General features: G+C 40.6%; 1 protein-coding gene across 1 annotated transcript; it reads right to left on the bottom strand.

Moving 5' to 3' along the window:
- Positions 1-1,494: 1,494 nt before the first annotated feature.
- On the bottom strand, positions 1,495-20,376 carry LOC146498956 (uncharacterized). The gene is made up of 3 exons (XM_085138283.1): positions 20,055-20,376; positions 19,642-19,877; positions 1,495-5,596 (listed from the first exon to the last, which is right to left on the bottom strand). Exons 1-3 carry the CDS (start codon positions 20,374-20,376, stop codon positions 4,970-4,972), a joined length of 1,185 nt encoding a protein of 394 aa, XP_084994409.1. The 3' UTR covers positions 1,495-4,969.
- Between the last annotated feature and the right edge of the window lie 879 nt (positions 20,377-21,255).

Here is a 21,255-nt window from a genome sequence, read left to right as displayed (position 1 = left end):
TGCTGCTGAAAGAAAATTGGTCAGGAGGGTGAAGAGTCAACCGAGAATCACCAAAAAGCAGATCTGCCAAGAATTAGAAGCTGCTGGAACACAGGTGTCATTGTCCACAGTCAAACGTGTTTTGCATCTCCATGGACTGAGAGGCTGCCGTGCAAGAAGGAAGCCCTTGCTCCAAAAGTGGCACCTTAAGGCTTGACTGAAGTTTGCTGCTGATCACATAGACAAAGATAAGACCTTCTGGAGGAAAGTTCTGTGGTCAGACGAAACAAAAATCGAGCTTTTTGGCCACAATGCCCAGCAATATGTTTGGAGGAGAAAAGGTGAGGCCTTTAACCCCAAGAACACCATGCCTACCATCAAGCATGGTGGTGGTAGTATTATGCTGTGGGGCTGTTTTGTTTCCAATGGAACTGGTGCTTTACAGAGAGTAAATGGGATAGTGAAGAAGGAGGATTACCTTTAAATTCTTCAACATAACCTAAAATTATCAGCCCAAAGGTTGGGTCTTGGGTGCGGTTGAGTGTCTCAACAGGACAATGACCCCAAACACACATCAAAAGTGGTAAAGGAATGGTTAAATCAGGCTAGAATAAGGGTTTTAGGATGGCCTTCCCAAAGTCCTGACTTAAACCCCATTGAAAACATGTGGACAATGCTGAAGAAACAAGTCCACTTCAGAAAGCCATCAAATTTAACAGAACTGCACCAATTTTGTCAAGAGGAATGGTCAAAGATTCAACCAGAAGCTTGCCAGAAGCTTGTGGATCCCTACCAAAACCATCTAATTGCAGTGAAAATGGGATACCAAATGTTAGCACTGCTGTATGTATATTTTTTTTAGTTTCTTTTTTCTGTTAACCCATAATAAAGTCATAAAAGAACCAAACTTCATGAATGTATTTTGTGACAAAGTATCTGATCCAATTACTCTATCAGAGAAAAATCAGAGTTGTAGAAATAACAGGAAACTCAAGAGAGCCGTGATATTATGTTCTTTACAAGTGTAAGTAAACTTTTGACCACAACTGTATATCACAGATAATTGTTTCTTTGTTCTCCAGAACAAATTCATACACCAACTCTTAACATTTTATTTAAAAACCTATTAAATCAACGCCTTATTGTGTGTTATTTAAATCAACAACAATGCAATTGGCAGTGGGATGTAATAAACAAACTTATAAGACTTTAATTGAAATTAGTTGACTCTATTATTTTATTCAGTCGATGGAGGTAATTTTTTATACCTTTATCGACTGAACCCATTAGTTTTTGTCAGCTTATTGTCATTTTTAATTTCCTGTTCACTAGAATGTTGTTTTCTAGTTTTCTCCAACGGTGACCTGTTTGGCAGGTGCAATCAGCCTATGTAATCCTTCCATCTGGTGCTGGATAATATCACAGCTATATTGCTTTCCACTCAGTGACTATGTGTCATTGGTGTTGTGCAGAAACCTTCATTTTCTTGAGAAAGTTAACTTTTTCATGAAAAAAAAAGTTTGATTCAGCCTATCAATCGTTTAACTCTGCTTCTACATTATGAAACCTTCCCTGCACGTGGAAGATAATGTCGTCTGTCAAAGGCAATAAAAAGAAAATAAACTGCCAAAAATTTGGGATACGGGGTTCTTGCGGGGACACCGGCTATGATGAGTTGTGGGAGCTGTTTGTAATCTTCCAACGTCAACCTTTCAAACCATTATTCACCAGCACAGTTCTGAGGCTCGAAATAAATTGCACGTTATTAACTCTGCTCTCAGAGAAATGAATGTGTCTTACTCAGAATTGCTAAGCCATGAGAAAAGCATTCTATAAAATCACAGTTTAATCCTCTTCACTGATGTAATCAGTCAAATGGCACACTTCTGAAATCTGATGCTGGAATTGGGCTCTCTCCAAAGTACACTCAATGCTCAGGACTTTTCCTCTGGTGCCAGCCAGACAGCTGTGTGTTGCGCACTATGTGCCAGATGCTCAGAGCTCAACACATGGTGGCCTTGGATAACACTGGATATGTGGCATTGATTAGGTGTAAGCATGCTGCACCACACTGCCTGCCTGATTTTAGATTTCTAAATTCCCCTTAACTTCACTTCAGGATGGAAAACAGTTTTATTTTCAACTCTGTGACTCTCGCGCAATGCTAGATTTTACTTCTGTATATGAAACATTATGATATTAGTTGTTGTTAAACAGTACAACAGAACCAAAATTATTTATTTGCATTTGCAGGTGTGTCTGTCATTTAGGTTTAACCCATTAGCGATGACCCCAGTCCTAAATCTAACGCTAGAACCTTCAACATCAAAAGAGTTGTTTTAGCTCCTCCTAACAACGTAAAAAACAAAAAAAAGAGCAGCAAATGTGGGTTATATTGGGGTGACAGATGGGCAGATAACAGATGTAACTGGCAGAGGAGAAATTTATATTTATATAATTTATACAGTATATGTATTAATAGGTTAGAGTTAACCCTCTCTCCTAGGTAATCAAATTATATAATTTTTAAAAATGTGTTTTGTTCTCTCTGACCTCAGCAAAGGAAAACAATCATTCTAATTTATTACAAGTTTGAAAAAAAGGTTGGAAAAATTTATTGTAAGTCAAGTGTTTTATAATCTTATAACTAGCTTGTCGTGCCAGGATTTTCATTTTAGTTACATAAGTAACTTATTTAGAAGTTACTTAGATATTTTAGGTCATTAATAAATGTAATACAGAAAGCTGACTTCTCATTGGTTTCCATTTAATAATTCAATTAAAGAAAATTTAAACAGAATATTAAATATTAATATTAAAATACTAACATATTAAAAATGCTAATATATTTATTGTGATTATGCTCTGATATAATTTATCACAGGGCCTTTCATACATAAGTTTATTTAATTGCATCCTTTTTTTGGCAGACATTGCAGTCCATATCCTCTTAATTTTCATTATTATTGCATTATTTGTATTATCATTTCATGCATGACCCACTCCTGACCACAGAAATACTTTCCCCACAGCACAGAGAAAGCTTCTCTGTTATTTGCAATGTCAGTTACACTAATTATTTCAAGCTATAAACCACAGATGTCACTTGTATTCAGAGTGTGGGGGAGAGAAGCAGAGTTTCATCATTTTCTGATATGCTGTCATACATCATCAGCCTGTGCGTTTGGTCTCATTCTGAATTTTGTGACATAAGTTCGACTGACCTTTTCTGTGTCCAGTGATAACCCAGCCTGGCATCTTCTTTAATTAGCCAGTGTCTTTGTACTAAAGTTTGGTGTGATTTTAGAGAAACAAGGCCATGAATGAATACTAGTATTATTACTGCTGCTGCTACTATTAACAGTAACAACTACTGTTTTATTATTTTTGACTTTTGGTCAATATTATTTCTGTTTCCATAAACCACAAAATGCTCAGAATTACAATAATTTTTGTGTGACACACACAAAAAATACTACAGCAAATGAAGGGGAAGTAGTAAGTATCACTTCACTTTCATTGTGTCATTATCTTTCTTTTTTAATTACTTTTATCATTGATGATGTCATCACTTACATGACTTGGGTGCTGGAGATTCTTTTTTTTCATCATTCTCAGTTCATTATCTAAGGCTAGCAGATCACATGGTCCTTAGAGATGCAGTCTTCTCTCTTACAGTAATCTCACCGCGCCAAACGTGTTTCCTTATTTACAGAAATGGGGGCGGGGTAGTAAGATGATGGTATGCAAATTGTATGGAGATTTGACAAGCCTGTTGCTTCTGAAAACCTTTTTCACTAACATATGCACAATGGTGAAAAACATAGGTTTGCATGCAAGTTAAGAATGTTGCCAAGCACATATTAATAAATGAGGCTCAGTGTCCTATCTATAGATAGATAGACACTAAAGGATACTGTAAGTCTGTGACCAACACAGTGAGACTGCCTTGCTAATTAGTGTTATTATATTGCTATCATAATTAGTGTGATATGTGTAATCAGAACTGCTGAGGGATTCCTCTGACTCTAAGTCTTCATGGTCTCACAAACACACAGCAAGTCTGACTTAAATACCAAATGTCGGCACCAATCTACCAACATCTTTAGCAGCTATATAACCCATACATGCTAAAGCAAAACATTATACATGTTAAAAACAAAGTACAGGTGCATAAAAAGTCCAAATTAAAATAAATTCACATGATAAAGACCTAAACACACTAGGAGCATTATTGTTAAATACATTTTAATTCAAAAGTGCCTCAGTAGGATTTCCATTTGGAGTCGGGCATGTTACCCAAATGAACTGCCTTGCAGTGGAATGAACCCGCCCCCCGACCTTACACACACACAACACAGACATCACATGGGGATACAAGTCAGAGAACGGTTGCATTACAGAAAAACCACAGAAATATACACTACAATGGGAAAGTACAAGAGGAAAAAAAGAGACCTCTACTCATGCTGGGCTATAGGAGGACAGCATGAGAACAGGAAACAAAAAAACTCCTCTGCACAGAAAGCGCATAAATGTCCACAGTACAACATTATAAAGCACGTGACCAGCAACAGGGTTGGGTAGGGGATGAGAAGTAATCCCGGGCAACATAGCAGCCATCCTGCCACTGCGCCGTCTCTCCAGCGCGGGCCCAGACCCGCCTCGTGTTCCCAGGAGGCAACAAGCATCGAAGGCGTTGGAAGGGGAAGGGGGATAAGTGAGTGCTTATCAGTGTAAGTGTATGTGTGTGCGTGTCCATAGTTCAGCTGAGACAGTGTCCTTCGCCCTACCAGGCTAAGTAAACAGTCTACCAGCCAACCCAGGTGGCCTTGCATAGAGTGGGAAGAACAGTCAAAACACAGTCATTATCAGGGAGTTTTTGTTCGGCTCCAGCCTTCAGCCCACAGCTGGCGCCGAAGGGATAGCCACATTATGATGTTGATTTTTCTTTTATGCGAACAACTCATGAGAATTTCAAAGCTGTTCTTTAACACTCCGACACTGGTCTCTCAATCTCCCGTTGGAGAGCTGCAAGCTTCTCCATGATGTTATCAAACTTGCGCGCCGTGGTCTTGTCATTCTTGTGCTCAGAGAGCCGATTCTGAGAACTCACAACTGCAGTGAGCTGCTCCACGATGTAATCCAACTTTCGCTCAGAGATGTTATTCTGAGTGAACTTCTCCTTGATGTAATCCAATATACACTCAAAGGTGTTATTCTGAGTATTCACGGCAGCCGTAAGCTTCTCCAAGCTCTTAACCGTGCTGCACTCAGTGAGCCCTTTCTGAGAAGTCGCGCCTCGTCCCATCATTTCAATCCCAGCGGGCAGCCTTTGGGGGGTTTGAACAGCCGGTTCCGCTTTCTTAATTCTCTGATAAGCCAGGGCCAAGCCAGCTCCGATTAGCAAGAACCCTGTTATCATGGTTCTGAATAGGTAGATATCTTCAGCGTCCTCGATCGACAGGCACACAACCCTCCATTTCTGCCACCCGTCCATCGTGTATCCGGCAGGGAAAGTCCCTCCAGGGCACTCGGGCTCTCCCGAGCCCAGACTTCTCGTTGAGAAAAGGGTGTCAATAGCATTCAGAGACCAGTTTATCAAATCTATAATTCTCTTTTAGGTTTTAGAGAACAGACTGTGAGAGAGCGTTCCAGGGAAAGCAATACACACAAGACAAGACAAGGACACAAGAGGCTAAGCAGGGAAGATAAGGGGAAGGAGGAGAGGAGAAAAGTGCGACTGCCTTCGCCGAGAGCCAAACGTTTACTCTGCCGTAAGTACATTATTTAAAGCATGAGCTGTTATTTTAGATTAGTAAAAGCAAGGTTATTTATATGTGGCCCAAGATTCAACGGAAACACTCATTTCTGAGATAAGTTCACTGAATATTAGCAAGACTGCAAACTGTTGCACATGTTGCACAAGTTGCACATGTCCTTTTTCTTTCGGAAAAGCACCTTTCTGCAATGGCACCCAGGGTGGATTAGTCCACATCAATATGATTTACCCATGTAAGTGAAGAAAGTTTCATAAAAAGAAATTTGACTAGAAAAAAATAAACCAGCTACTGTGCAACTGTTTAAAAAAGGGGAAACAAGGTCGCAGATTTGAGCCATTTCTACACTGAATTTTAGAATAATAATGTATTTCCCTGCAAATATTATGCTAATTCTTTCTACTTCTGAGGGTGTTTGTGCACCTGTATGACATTTTCATCTGAACAACTGCCAGATATAACCACAATTACACACTCCGAGTTAACCAAACTGAATTGTAGTTTCTATAGTAACCACACAAATCCTGCTATGTAGCAAGGGGTGTGCTTTAAAAAGTGATTTCAAAAGTCTGTCAGGGTCTGTCTGATGAACTACTTTGCAGTGACCACCATCTTTAATTGAGTTAATGAATATGAGCTTTTTTGTTTTTGTTGTTGTTTTTTTTTTAGTGAACACCTGGAATTCAGTCACCCCTACTGGCACAGATTTATCTGATAAAATCAGACCTCCAACTACTGATCAGCATTGCTTTAGTAAATATGCAAATGACCTGTGGAGACTTTGCACCACCAGCGCACATTTCAATTAGTTTCATTGTCACTGGTATTACATTTGTCATCGTAAATAGCACCATATGCTCACACCACTTAATTCAAGTTGGGTAGAGATTATGACCAGATGATTTAGCAATTGCACCGCTCCTCCACTGTGATATGGTACTGGCTGATGTGAAGTGAAATGAAGCCAGGCACTCATATGAGTTGAGGGCACCATTTCCCTCCCCTCTGATTGACTAAACATTTAGCTGTGATATAATTGGCTTGGTAACAAAGTGACCATGGGGCGTGGATACATTTGTAACAAGCCCTTTGATCAGACTCAGAGGCGCACTGGCGTCTCGGGCCTCCCTCGACATGGCGGGCTGTCAGCATGGTTTGGTGAGTTGTGAAAGGCAGGAAATTCAACACAGGAGGAGCAATATGTGATGACCCTCTAACGAGGCACACACGCCTCATCGAGCCTCTGAGTAATTTTCTGTACTTGTCTAGATTGATTCAAGGTCAAAATTGATTACAGATTGTTCTAATTTGTCATATAAATTATTCCATACCTAATAATAAGGCAACTCAGGAGGATGTTATATACCATTCATCCACCGCTGAGTAAGGAGAATTATTATAGGCCTGAAAATAGCTACAGCTATCCGGGCACATCTTTCTGTGTAAGGCTGAAGATTACATTGCTTTCTGCCATGTTTTGTTTACTGGCTTTAAGGCAGCACCTCCTCCCAGGCAACACACCTTAAGCACCCTCGCAAAAATGCACCACGTCTGGGGACTAACACTGCTGTAGGGACACACCTTAGGGAATAAATGTCCCTTCCCTTTTAGTTCCCCACAAGCTTCATGTTACAAATATTGATGTAAATCAAACGCATCAGTACACTCGAATTTGTGAATTTTGTCAACATGAAAAAAGCTTCTGACAAAGCTTACACTAGTGATTGCTGTGAGCCAAGGAGAGACTAATCTCCAAAAGGAGATGATGCAATGAACATAACGTTAGATAACGGTATTACATCGACACACACAACCTAGTGTGGTGATGTGCCATAGACAAAGTGTTTAGATTTAAGAAGCAGCACCACTGCAGTATAAAAATATGAAGCTAGTTTTAACAAATGGAGTCTAGTACTGGACTGTATCATTTTGTTTATCGCCCTGTACAAAGGAGGCTCACATAGCAAATCTGTATCATAATGTAGAAGACAAGGATTAGAACCTAGATTAAAAATTGAAATGCGTTTGTAGCAGCATCAGATGGCAACAGCCACATACTCAAACATTTGTATATTGACCAGGGTGAGACCACCTTGGGTTTGTTTTTCCAATAACAACAAGAAAAGGTGTATTTTCAACTGCTGCTCTATTCTCACCAAAAAACTAATCAAAATCAGTGCTAACAGACAAAGGAGAGGATGACTAGTCACAAGGTTTTTAGGTGACCAGGGTTTACCAAGCTTGACCAACTGTTACCAACTGCAGTGCTTAATTTCAGCAAAGCTGTCAGTCTCTTATGAGTCCCAGTTCCTTGTCATATGAAATATAAGCCAGGCTTACAAAGACCTGTCAGAATTGATTATATATGTGGACTTCATCCTGCATAAATGCATGAGGTAAGCTGTAACAAGAAGACCTTGCTTTAACTTGTGGGCATCAAATAACTCTACTGGTGATGGGTCAGACTTCTGATGCAGCCAAAGGTTGCAACGATTGCAGGGTGTGCAGCTAAGTTAAATGAAATATGACATACTTTAATCATTTTCTGAAGATAAAAGAGTAGCTCAAAACTGATTTTCTTTTGGTCACTCTCTCTAATTATTTGCTTATGTGCTGTACATGTAGATATTTCTAAAACTAACTGTTACTGGACATAACTTCTGTTCTATGAATATATGTGTTGCCCCCTAATGAGCTTTGTCACTGCTTGATCTGCAAAAGAAAACATGATTTGTTCTACACTTGTAAAAACATACTTCCTGTCACCATTATGGTTTATAACAAATTGTTTTCTTGCTAATGTTGGGTTAAAATGATGGCACTATTATTGCTTGATATCCATATGTTATAGTCAAATGGATATTTGTGCTCATTTCTACAAATCTTGACTTCTTCTATTACACTACAGTCTCATTTCTCTGTGTGCGTGTTTGTTCTTTATACTGTCTATGATGTATTTGCATTTTTTCCTTGTGATGGATGCCATATAATGCTTTATTTTGTGGTACATATCTTCATTCATACTGATAAAACCATATTTAGCATGACTTTTACACCAGCACCAAATTGTTAATAAGCAAACATTATTGTTTTTCACAGTTTAGTGAATAATACAGATTAAATGTGATTTTAATCCTAGAGACTGTCGCAAATTCCATGTACATAATTACAGCAGACATCCAGTATATGTCAAGGACTGTTATTGTGAAAGGAAGGAAAAGTTAGACGCCCATTCTAACACCCTTAAGACGAGTCAGCTTTGCTTGTTCTGGCCAGTCCACATCACCAGTCAGATGTGGACTGGCCAGAAGGTTGACCACAGTTAGTTTTGACTAGTCATGAGAACCGTCTTGGCTTCACCCGTATGTGCTAAATAAAACTGTATTAAAAACGTTTCAGGGAATAACTTTTATTCAGAGATTTTATATTATTATTTAAAATATGTCCAAACCATCAAATTAAATGTTCAACAACATATCCTGTTTTAATCCCACTCTGGCAGCTGTTGGTGGGCTTGTCCCCGAGCTTCAATTATCATTGAGCTCGTTTCCAAGCATGTGAACTATGGCAGGTGGAAATCAGGCAACTCACAAGGGTCAGGGTGAAACTGTCAACTGCTGTGGTGGGAAATGGACTGCGGCTGCCCCCACCGTCTGGCCAGCTCCATCAGAAACTCTCCCTCACACAACGTAAACACCCACCCACCCCCTCCCCTGCTCTACGAATCAGCGGATCTGCGACCTGTCGGCAGTGATGAATAGAGGGCGTCTGCAGCCGTGGCTGCCACCACAGGCACAGATGGATGATAGTGGGCTGTTAAAGTGCTTCCTGCACCACAGTGGCTGGAATAGTCAAGGCGAACAGCAACGGGAAATGTTCCTGTGCTTTATTTTTCCATTTTTTTTTCTTTCTGTTTTTTCGAATGATGCTTGTGCTGGGAGTGCTACTGCCAACTGCTGAAGAACATCCAGAGCACCTGGTACACAAATCAGACATTTACACAAACTGGGTTTCATTTTCCCTTCTGACATCCCAGGTGGACAACATACGTTTTCTTTTTTTTAACCCTTTAAAACAGGTCGGAGCAGGCACGCTCTGTTTTGCATAACTATTTTTAAATCCCGGTAGCTCTGCAACCACGTGAGCTAACGCAATAATCTTTTTGCATATGAAACCGGAGGAGTTGTACTTACATCTTATACCATCAGTTTGTCCTCGGTCACAGTTTCCTTCCACATATAGCTTTGCAAAAACTGCATAAAAAGCACTTGCAGCAATAAAAACATAATATTCCAGCAACACGCTTTGCCGATCCGATCAGCTGTTTGTAACACTTCCTATGTCGGAATAGATGTCAGCGCGAACTATTGCATGTCCGCCATTACCTGCCCGAAACCGGAAGTGACGTCATTTCCCCGGAAATGTAGTTTTTTTTTTACCATCAGGACCTTATGAGCCTATACTGGTGTTTTTAAAAGTCATGTTTGACTTTATGACTTTCTGTGTCGTTTCTGGGATGCTTAGGACTCATATTGCGCTGCTGGAAATAGTTTATTTTGATGCATATGCTGCTTTTTTGCAAATTTGCATTATAATATTTATTTTCGTTTTTCCTGCAGTGTATAAAAATTGGTGTATTTCAAAAATAAAACTATGAAGACACTCAAAATAAATTTCCTGTGGTGGGAAACTATTTTGTGCAACTTTTTTGTTTTTACAGTTTTGAGGGATAAGCCTCTTAAATTTCTCTAACTAGAAATATATGTTAAAAAAACAAAAACGATTTTCAATTTTTTTGTAGTTTATTGCACTTTTTTGCAATTTATGTAATCACTATGCACTTAATGCAGACATATTATTAAAATCTAGGCTATAACAGTTGTATTGATGTATAGCAACTTGAAATGCTCCCAAAAATGGCTCTACAGCATGTAAAAATATAATATAAGCTCTGGCGGACTTGGTTCTATGGTAGGTCTTAAAGGGTTAATGTTAACACATTACTGAATTATTAACCATCTGTATGTGTCAGCAGCACTGTTGCCAGCTGCAGTGGCATGACATGTCAAACTACAGTACAGCTGACACTGTCCAGATAATTCACTTGTGTGGTACTGTATCTGGTAATTGCATAGCTAATTGCAGGGCTAATTGAGAAGTATTCAGAATTAATTATGAACTGTTCTCCCAGATGATGAAGAAAAAAAAATCACTTCAATTATATATACACTTCTAAATCCGCCACTAATCACACCACTTAACCCCAGTGAGCAGTCAATAAAGAGAAAATGGATCGATACAACTTACCAGTTTTTACCACAAGATTCAAACATTACTTCTTAACTTGTTTTGTGTATGTTTTCATAACCCCAATAAAAATGTTCAGTTTCTTGTTTTAATTCAAATGAACTCCTGCCTACCTTCTACCTTGAGGCACAAAACATCTTGTTGGTATTCTGCATAACTTGTAATATTGATTCTTAGGAAAAAAATGGACCTTCTTCAAATCCTATTGTGCGGCTGTCACACATATTAGACCCCAATATGACCCACGGGAGGGATTGAAGCATGAGCAAACAGTGGAAAGAACATAAACCATTAGATGCATGGAATCCACAGAGAGCACTGTTACAAGCGTGGAGGCTTCCAGCGGAGTTAAGCTTTGTGCAGCAGCCTGCATAGTGCCAGTGGTTATTATCATTACACTCAGGGCTGCAGAATTATTTGAATTTTATTCTTGACGACAATTTTGGCCTCTCAATCCATGCTCTACAGTTTATGAAGCAAAGGAAAAGCAAGTCAAGCTCTCCCTAAATCAGCAGCTGACCACGTGCCTCCATGAGCCAATCACAGCTGCATTGCTCAGTTGGAAGTTTCCTGGACTAATCTGGAAAAGTAACACTATGTTAAAAGACAGCAAAACAAGAATTCAAAAGTCTGGCACAGCAGAAAGTTAAGCACTTGTCCCTTGGAACAGATCATCCTTCATTGTGTGGAAAAACTTTGGATGTAGTACAGGTGATGTTAACCAGGAAGAAATCATATGCAAAGAGTGCTGTAGAGTTGTACCTCTGCAATGCAGACAGGTAACACTACTAACTGAACCACCTGAAAAAGCACCACAAACGTCAGTATAATTAATGCACAAAGGCTAAGGAAAAACAATACAATGGTTACTAGTGTGACTCATCCAACATCAACTCAGACGTTCGTAAAAGTGAGCCTGTGTAGGATGCCAGCGTATCCATCACGCTTACAAACACGCTGAAATTTAATCCATCACCTTCCATTTAGCCAAAAATGTCTGTCCACTGATCACGATGTGGAAAAACATCTTAAGGAAAATTTTAAATATACCGGGCAAAAGACGTTATCCCTAATTATTTTTTCAAAATAGCAATACCTGCATTGTACAATTCTCACTGCGTTGCTTGGAATCTTATTCATACACATGACGCAGAAACAGTGAATGAATAATTCACTGTTTCTGCCAGGTGCAAAGATTTGTAAAGATGTTAAAGAAGTGTTCTGTGCAATTTAAAAAAAAATGTCACTAAAATCAGTGAAATGATCATGATTTGAAGATGGAACTAAAATAATTGTGATCATTTTAGCCATAATTATCACGATGCCTAATTACATTAATGCGGTTAGTTTTTTTGCCACATTGTTAAAAACTGCATCCAGGACAGACCAGCTAAGAACCACATGCATATATGCACGCAAAATATCAGACTCTCTTATTTTTTACCAATGGGAGGTGAAAATAAAATGTCAGAGTCGCAGCTTTTTTCACATTCCTTGCATAAATTGATGGGAGCGACACCACACTCCTGAACTGCTTGCTTATCAAACAATGTTGACATTCTGGGATAGATTTAAATGACTGCAGCTCATTTGCATTAAAACACTGGCTGCAGCTTTTAGTATGTTGCAGAAGCAAATTGTGAGTGTTGTGTTTTTCTGTTCTCTGGGACCTAAATCTCTACATGATCAGAACCGATCTGCAGGAAACACTGGTGATATGTTGCCGAGTCAGAACTCAGATATCAGAACGATGTGATTAAGATCACGTTGTGACAGAGCCCTAACCTGCATGAGGAAACATTGTCCTGTAAACACAGACCTCTTGATCATCTCAGTTGCTGCAGCGTCTGATAAGATACAGAATCTAGTCTGTGTGTGTGTGTGTGTGTTTTCTGTTTTGTACAGGTGCTCAGTTTAATCTTCCCAATTCTGAGTGACTTATCCCCATGAATTACAATATGAGAATCAGGAAACTATTGTGTTAAACCTTCTAAGCAAGAAGCGCTTTATTAATGATTTTTATGTTTAACTGATTATACTACACGAAGAATGAAGTTTCAGCCAATCAACCACCAGAATATTGAGACTGCATTAGTCCATCCGTGTCCTAAACCACCATTACAGCTATAGAGCCGTATACAAGAAAAACTACAAAGTGCAACCTGCAAATTACCTTGCAGCATGCATAATCCAAATAGATAATGACAAAGACAAACCACATTCTTGGGCTTTACAGTTCACATTTTGCAACATCACTAGCACACTTACCCAATAAAATATTACAATCACAAGTTACAACTTTTAATATCTAAGTCTGCGGGCCACATCCGGCACGCTATACAATTTTATCTGGCCCACGAAATAATTCCATATATAGACATGCAGACAGGGGTGGCACACTGATCACATGCAAAGACAGACAGGGATTGTACCATTATGTGAAAGATTGTTTTTATTTTCCCCCAGTGGTGGACAAAAGGTTTCAAACTTGTCCAGGCCTTAAACCTTATGTGTGTTCTCCATAGTAGTAGCAAATGCATAAAAATAAGGCTTTTATGAAAACATGAAATAATAATTGCCAACTTGAAAAAAGTAAAGTTGCACTTCAGTATTGAATCTTTTCAATATAATAAACCACATACAAAGCATCTTTGAATGCCAGAGATGCAGAAATGTGTGCATGTAGATGAGTCTGACAGGCCTGAATGTGCGCTTGAAGGCATTTATAATTCTTAACTTGTTTGATCTGCTTCTCATCACAAACAGGCACAAGCAGACATTTTTGACTTTTAACTGTATTTTCATAAGTTGTACAGTCTTTCATATTTTTAAAAACCTCCCTCATGGCCATTGATAGTACACAAAGTAATTAAGCAAACTGTTAACCTGTTGAACCCCAATACCCCCAGTATCGAGAGGGAGAAGATCTGGTTTAAAGGGATGTACCACCAGATGTCTTATTTAAATACAGACACATGTGGTATCCACAGACATGTCAGAATCTAAGCTAAAAGCTCACAAAACCATTTCAACAACCACCAAACAAAACAGCAAACAATTAACGAGCAGATTAACGGATTCTGCACAAACAAGTGAATGCCAAACATGGATCCTTTTGGCACACACATGGACATGCCATCGGGTGCTGAAAGTCAACATCTCACAGATACCAAAACTGCAGGTTTTGTCACTGACCGAAATTCACCTTTGAAAAACATTGTAATGTATTCCCACTTACTTTGGCTGTCTTACATCCACCACGATAAAATCTAAATTTCTGCACAGCTCTATCTCAGTGTGGTCTGAGACCAATTTCCCATCCAAAACGTTTATTTTTTGCCTTATTCACTTGTTTATTATGCACCAGTTTACCATTGTGTACTGCTGTCGCCCCCCCCCCCAAAAAAAAAAGACATCTGACAAGAAAGCCTAATTTTTCATATTGAATACTGAAGAAATTTCAATGCTTAGCCCCATCTATTATAAAAGTTTACGTTTTTCACTTTAAACTATAGAAATCTCTTTTTTACAACTACAGTTTTTTAAAAAAAAATCCAACAGCAACAAAAAAATGGACAGTGGAATATGAGGAACTTTTTTTTACACATGTATTTCTTACAATTTTAGACCAAAGAGTCTTGCTGACAGATTTCTTTCTTCCATTGTCACAGCAGGAAAAAAAAGTTAAATATGTGACGTGAGAAACACTTCAGGGTTCACTGAAGCAATGCAGTTGTGGTCATACAGGAAGACCCGCAAGCACTTCCCATTGTAACAAAAATGGCCTAGGCCTCTTTGGATGGGAACTGTTAAATTAACCAGGTAGGCCTAATCACTGCAAATGTCAGACTTTACCATGCGACTTTACCCTCTTAAAAGTCAAGCAGAGAAAGAGGTAGAAAGTAGTAGTTTTAAAAGTTACAAAACACCAAGTAGCAGTTCTCAGCGGTGTGACTTGTTTGAACTGTTCCTTGACAGAAACACCAAAAACAGACAAGGTCTATACTGACCCCCACAACTCATTCTCTGGGGAGTTCCATCCTGCTCATCCCAATGCATCACCAAGCTCAAAGAAAAGTAAAAGGACTTTTTTGTAAAGTAATGTCACTGATTTTTCTAACAAAGCTGATCATTTTATAATAGGCAGTAAAACTGTAAAAAATAAATAAATCCAAACATAAAAAGACACAATTTGAAAAAAAAAAAATCCTATGAATATTTGGGATAAAAATAGAGAAGGGAAACAATCAAACCCAAGCGTTTTGTCATTTAGTATTTGGGTTCAGTAGATCAGATCATTTATCAGGTTATTACTTTATCAGTGAGAGCGTTGAAATGTAAAGGACCTTTCAAATATTTTCAATATTTGTACCATAATCTGAAGAGAGTTTCATAAAAAAGAAAGAAGAGTCACATTGTGATGCCATCCCTTGTCATTAATTTAGACACCATTCTTTTTTTTTTTTTTTGCTTTAAAGCTACTTTTTCTTGCCATTTCTTGCCAAATATTTAAGAATACCAAGATAATATCTGTCTCTTTCAAAAGTGTCTGTCCTTTTAAAAGAAGGACTGGAAACAGGGGCTCAAATAAATGTTTACTTGAACACATTTTGTAATTAGTGGGCAGAGATGTAGAACGTGTTAACGTTAACGTTAACGTTTCATGTGTTAAAGTTAAGCTAACTAGGTAATGGCTGTAAGACATCTTTGGCTAATTTTTTGTCCAATTTACCGTTCATTTGTATAGAACTCGGAAGACTGCTGTGATTTTTAACTGTGCACTCTGGGATTTCCCACAGACCATATACTCTATGACCAGGAGAAAACTAGAAGCGTGCCAGTCATATTTTACAACACTCATTGTGCTGTATACTGTGATTTTACTTGCCACCTGGACTGCTTGATAGATTTTTGCCTGCCTACACAACACGACAAGGTTCAGCTTGTATGTGAGATCAGGCCACTTTCAACAAGGTAAACCTTTTGGTTTTCATGTCACTATTCTCAGAACTTTCTGATAATGCCTCATATGTGTAATGTTTACAGTGTGTGAGTAGTTTCAGTTTGGGGTAATACCTACATTCCTCAAGAAATACAACTTTTATTATAGATTATATGAAATAAATATGATTTATGTTTGATTTCACATACTTGATACTGCTATTTGCTACAGCTCTGCATCAAATCAGGGGAGAGTACACTCCAGCCTGAAAGACTGACAGCAGAGTTCAGATCGATTCTTGCAGAAATTTTGAGAGCTTTTCATGCAGCGTTGGTTCATTTGACAGCTCAGTCGAGTTATGGAGCACAGGCAGTTGCTCTAATGTAGCTAAGTTCAGAGTCACGGTCTTTGGACAAGGAAGGAAAACATACCCTTTATTTCCAAAACCCTGGACTGCATTTCAGATAAACACTAAACTTTATGTCTTCCTTTTTTTGTGTGTGAATGTTTCCACATTTTCTCCAAGGTTTGATCTTGTTAAAAACAGATATTCCTAGAAAAACCAAAAGGATAAGGTGAACGTTCAAAGTCTGTAAAAATGCTTTCCTAAGCAACTAAATATTTTACTTGTACAATTTTAACAGTGTTTAGAACACACAGGCATTATGGTTGCATAATTCAAGCAGGTTCCATGTTTGTTTTCTGCATATCTGCCAGAAGTCATTAGTCTTCATTTATTCTCCTCTCCAGTCCCCCCAGAGGAAAAGTCCTGGGAATCTACTCCCTTACAGTGTGTGACTCAGAGCACAAAAAGGCCATCGCTGAAGTAAATTTCTACACACACTTTATACAAGACTTTTTTTTTTTCAAATGGGACTGAGTTCATTCACATGTGTGACACAGTAGGTGTGTTTGCAGGAGAAGTTGCGGGACTCTGCGGACAGGGTCATTTAGAGGCAACCAAGCAAGTCTATGGTTTATTTCTTTTTCCTACTAAAAGCCACTATTAGAATTTAGAAAAGGTCACACCAATCATTTTTGGCATTTTTTGCTACAGACAAACAATGCATACTTTTTTTTTTCAAATGCCAGACACTGTGACCACACAGATGTAATGTACTCGGTTAAGCTGAAAAAGTGAAAAGGTTTGTTCACACCATTAAACAGTAAAATGATCAGGCCTAAACTGTTTGTTGATGTGAGGTAGGAAACAGAAGAGTTTTTATCTGTGATGAACCAAACCCTAACATTTACCCGTGCAATCAGAATAAGTTTTTTGTGTGTATTTTTTTGTGTTGTTTTAAGTCTTGGCAACCATGGCGCAAAGAAAATAATTGGCACACTGACACAAAAAAAGCCAGTTTTGGCCTTCTCCAGAATCTTAAGGTTATTACCTATGGTAAGTTAAACAGAAAGTTAAATACTCCAAAGGGATCTTTGTAGAAACTACTTTCAGCGACCTGTATACCCTCACTCCTTTGTTAGTGTTTCACCTTGCGAGCTAACCAAGCTAGCCAGTTAGCTTAGTTAACTGTTAGCTTAGGACTCTAAGGCTCCAAGAAAGGTCTGTTGGTTGTCAAATAGGGCTCATAGGGCCGTGGTCCCCAACCTTTTTTGTGCCACGAACCGGTTTATGTCCGACAATATTGTCACGGACCAGCCTTTAAGGTGTCGCAGATAAATACAACAAAATAAAACTAGTATTGGTACCAAAAAAAAAAAAAAAGATTTATTCATAACACACGGAAAAAGACCCAGGGAAATTGAGTTAACAATAAAAACGATTTAAAAAAACGATAAAAACAATACAATCGCTGAAAACCATAAATTTTAAACCCGAGCCTCAACTCTCGTGGACCGGTACCAAATGACTGGTCTGTGGCCTGGGGTTGTGGACCGCTGTCATAGGGGGGTTTCTCTGTATTATTGTAGGGTCTTTGCCTTCCAATATAAACACCCTGAGGCGACTGCTATTGTGATTTGTCACTTTATAAATAAAATAGAATTGAATTGAATTAAGTTAAATAAATTTGTAGTCTAGAGACCAATGAGTGACATTCGGGTGGCTAAATAATCGAACACATTACATCCTAAATGCAAACATCCACCTTAAAGAGTGAGCTGAATTTATGCTTCCCCAACTTGTGTGGAAATGTTGCTAGTAAACATGCTGATGTTTGCTATTCTGGTCTTAAAGTCATCTTTCAAAGACTTAATAGCTCTTAGAAAAGCGCTTCATTTGATTTGAGTTGATCTCCAGCTCATATTCATTTAATCAGGATGTCAAACTCTATCTACATCAAATAGTAACAGTGTTTGGCAGTTTGCCCACTTTTGCTGAAGGGCAATTTAAACCTGTCATGGCTGCCAATGAGACGCACCTCGTACCTATGTGAGTCCACAAGAAAAAAAGAACTGCTTGAAATTAGCCATGTTTACATATCAAGGGCTGTCAAAGTGATTAATTACCACCTCCTTTCCTAGATAATATCATGTGGCATCTGCCCTTTCTCTTTCACTTAAGTACTGGCAGAGATCACTTCTCCTCTTAATTAAATGAGCCCCATGGGTTAATATTTGCAAGCAAACCTTCTTAAACCTGATCCTCAAACACAGTATCAGCTTCAGGAAGGATGCAGAAGAATATACGGGTGAAGTGTTGTGTCAGATTTGACAGCTGACTCCAGGAGCCGCACCGAAGTCAGACAAGACTAACGGCTAATAATATCACTCTGATCTTTTTAGCCTTGAGGTTTGCTTGGGGTGCGAAGAAAGGGGAGAAAATGACTTCCACGCTCAAGATCGGAAATAAAAGATAAGTGGAGAAATAGTCTCTAAGCAGAAAAGACTCACACCTTTCAGCCGCTAAAGCTTCGGTGCTTTGGATTGAATTTTTTCTGAGTCAGCACATTCTGCTGCTTGACTGTCCGTTATTACAGTTAAAGCCAGTGGGAAGTGACTGTTCTCACAAGTTGTACTTGCTGCAATTTTGAGGTGCCTGTAATTCTACAAGGAAAATTCCTTTAACTGTTTGAACCATACAGTTTTGCTCCACTACACTTACCTGATTTAAATATGGGTGATCTTGCATTCAAGGTCATGGCAGCTTTTAGCATGTCTACAGAACTTCCACCTAAAGGACCTGTAGTCTGGTGCCTCTTTGTGTCCAATAAGTAATCCTCCAATTCCTTTTTCAATTTAAGGTGGTGCAGGAAATCAAATCTGGTAACTACAGCAGGAGGTGAGCAAAAGGTGTATGGGCAAAAAAACTCCAGCATTTTCATTGCACTGTGAGCTGTCACAAGATAACAGTACCACACGCCACAGTTGAGGTTGTCTCTGTCATGCATTCTCCATCAGACCCCTCAGAAAGTTACAGTAGGTGGCTGTGGCAGGAATAAGGCACGGCGGGTCCAGGGATCAGTGTTGTCATACATTTTTATTCGAAACACCACACACCACACACACCACCCACACCTGAGTCCCCGTGTTTTTAACGTGGCGGGCGTGATTGCGGATGCCGTGCAGGTGCGTCCGCCCTCCCTGCACGCCACCGCAGACCACGCCCCACCACACACCCCCATCGCCCGATTGAGGCCAGGGAGTCATCCGGCCGAACCTACTCCCCCCCACCCCACCGGTTGGGGGGAGCAACGTCCGTTGCGGAGGCCGCCCACACCTCCAATGGCGGCGAGCCTTGTCCGGGGGTCGGCCACGCCTCCAGCAGCAGCGGCGAAACCGGTCCAGAGGCCGGCTACCCGGCAAGCCGGCACGACCCCGCCGGCCCCGGGAGGGGCTCACTACCCGGCGCATCTGACGCTCCGGGGCAGCTCGATCCTCGACCTCGGGCACAGGTCGAGCAGGCTCCCCTGGCACGGGGACCGCCATCTCCCCTCCCGGTTTCTCCACCTCTTCCGGCTGGAGCGGCTCGTCCGCCGCTGGCTGGGGAGCTGGCGGGAGCGGCTCGTCCGCCGCTGGCTGGGGCGCTGGCGGGAGCGGCTCCGGCAGCCCCTCCCGCGACTCCTCTTCCTCCAGCCGGTGCAGACCCTCGCGCGCCTCGTCTGCCGCCTCCGGTCGGAGCGGCTCGTCCACCGCTCCTGGCAGGAGCAGCCCTTCACCCGGCTGTTCCCCCTCCTCCGGCAGGCGCAGATCCCCGCGCGCCTCGTCTGCCCCCTCCGGCTGCTCAGGTGCCCCACGCGGCTCCTCCACCGCTTCACTGTCCTTGGTACACACCTGTGGGGGTGGCGCCCAGGCCCAGAGCAGCGCTGCCAGCTCCCCGATCCGTTGCAGGTGGCGCTCGGACTGGTCCTGTAGCTCTAGCTGCTGGCGACGCACCTCCGCCGCCTGCTCCCGCTGGGCGGCCGCCATTTCGGCCACCCTCTGGGCCAGCTCCTCCACTCCCTGGCTCCGATAAGAACCCGCCGTGCCGCCTCCTGGGTTTCGGCACCACTGTGGCAGGAATAAGGCACGGCGGGTCCAGGGATCAGTGTTGTCATACATTTTTATTCGAAACACCACACACACCACCCACACCTGAGTCCCCGTGTTTTTAACGTGGCGGGCGTGATTGCGGATGCCGTGCAGGTGCATCCGCCCTCCCTGCACGCCACCGCAGACCACGCCCCACCACAGTGGCACTGATGGTGTCACCCTGGGAGACAGATTCATTATGCACAACCTCATGGTGAGGATGCTCATGCAATAATGTATCTCACCTGATTTACCGCCTTCAGGTTTGGATAATCTGGGCTCTCCAGCTGACAGCTGTTGTTTTGAATGCAGAGACCAGCACCACAAATGATCCTCCACATGAAATTTGCGTCAGACGTTGAAGTTGAGTTGATGGGTCCCAACGTTTTGAACACAAACACATGCTACGTCATCGGTTTTGTTGTTTTCACGAACAGCTGAACAGTACATTGACATGTGTTATAAGATGGACATTATCTTAATTCCACTGTATGGTAAAGTGTGGGTATTTGACCAGTTCTGACTAGTTGACCAGTTCTTTCATTTTTAAATATTTGTTTTCTCAAGGCTGAAGCTTGAACACATGTTCACTAATAAAATATTTCCTTAATCAATTAATTAACGTCATAGTTAGCCATCCTTGTTGACCTTTTTTCTCTAGTACTAACAGATATAGTGCCCTGCAACACTATACAATTTTTATTTTTAAATGAAATGGAGGCCTTTTCTTGGCAGAAAAAATATGTTATCATAGGAAAAGCGCAGGTGTAATCGATA

The sequence above is a fragment of the Neolamprologus multifasciatus genome, chromosome 17 (assembly GCF_963576455.1).
Source record: "Neolamprologus multifasciatus chromosome 17, fNeoMul1.2, whole genome shotgun sequence".
Lineage (NCBI taxonomy): Eukaryota > Metazoa > Chordata > Actinopteri > Cichliformes > Cichlidae > Neolamprologus > Neolamprologus multifasciatus.
Note: the sequence above shows the minus strand (reverse complement) of the source record. Positions and strands in the feature narration are given on the sequence as shown.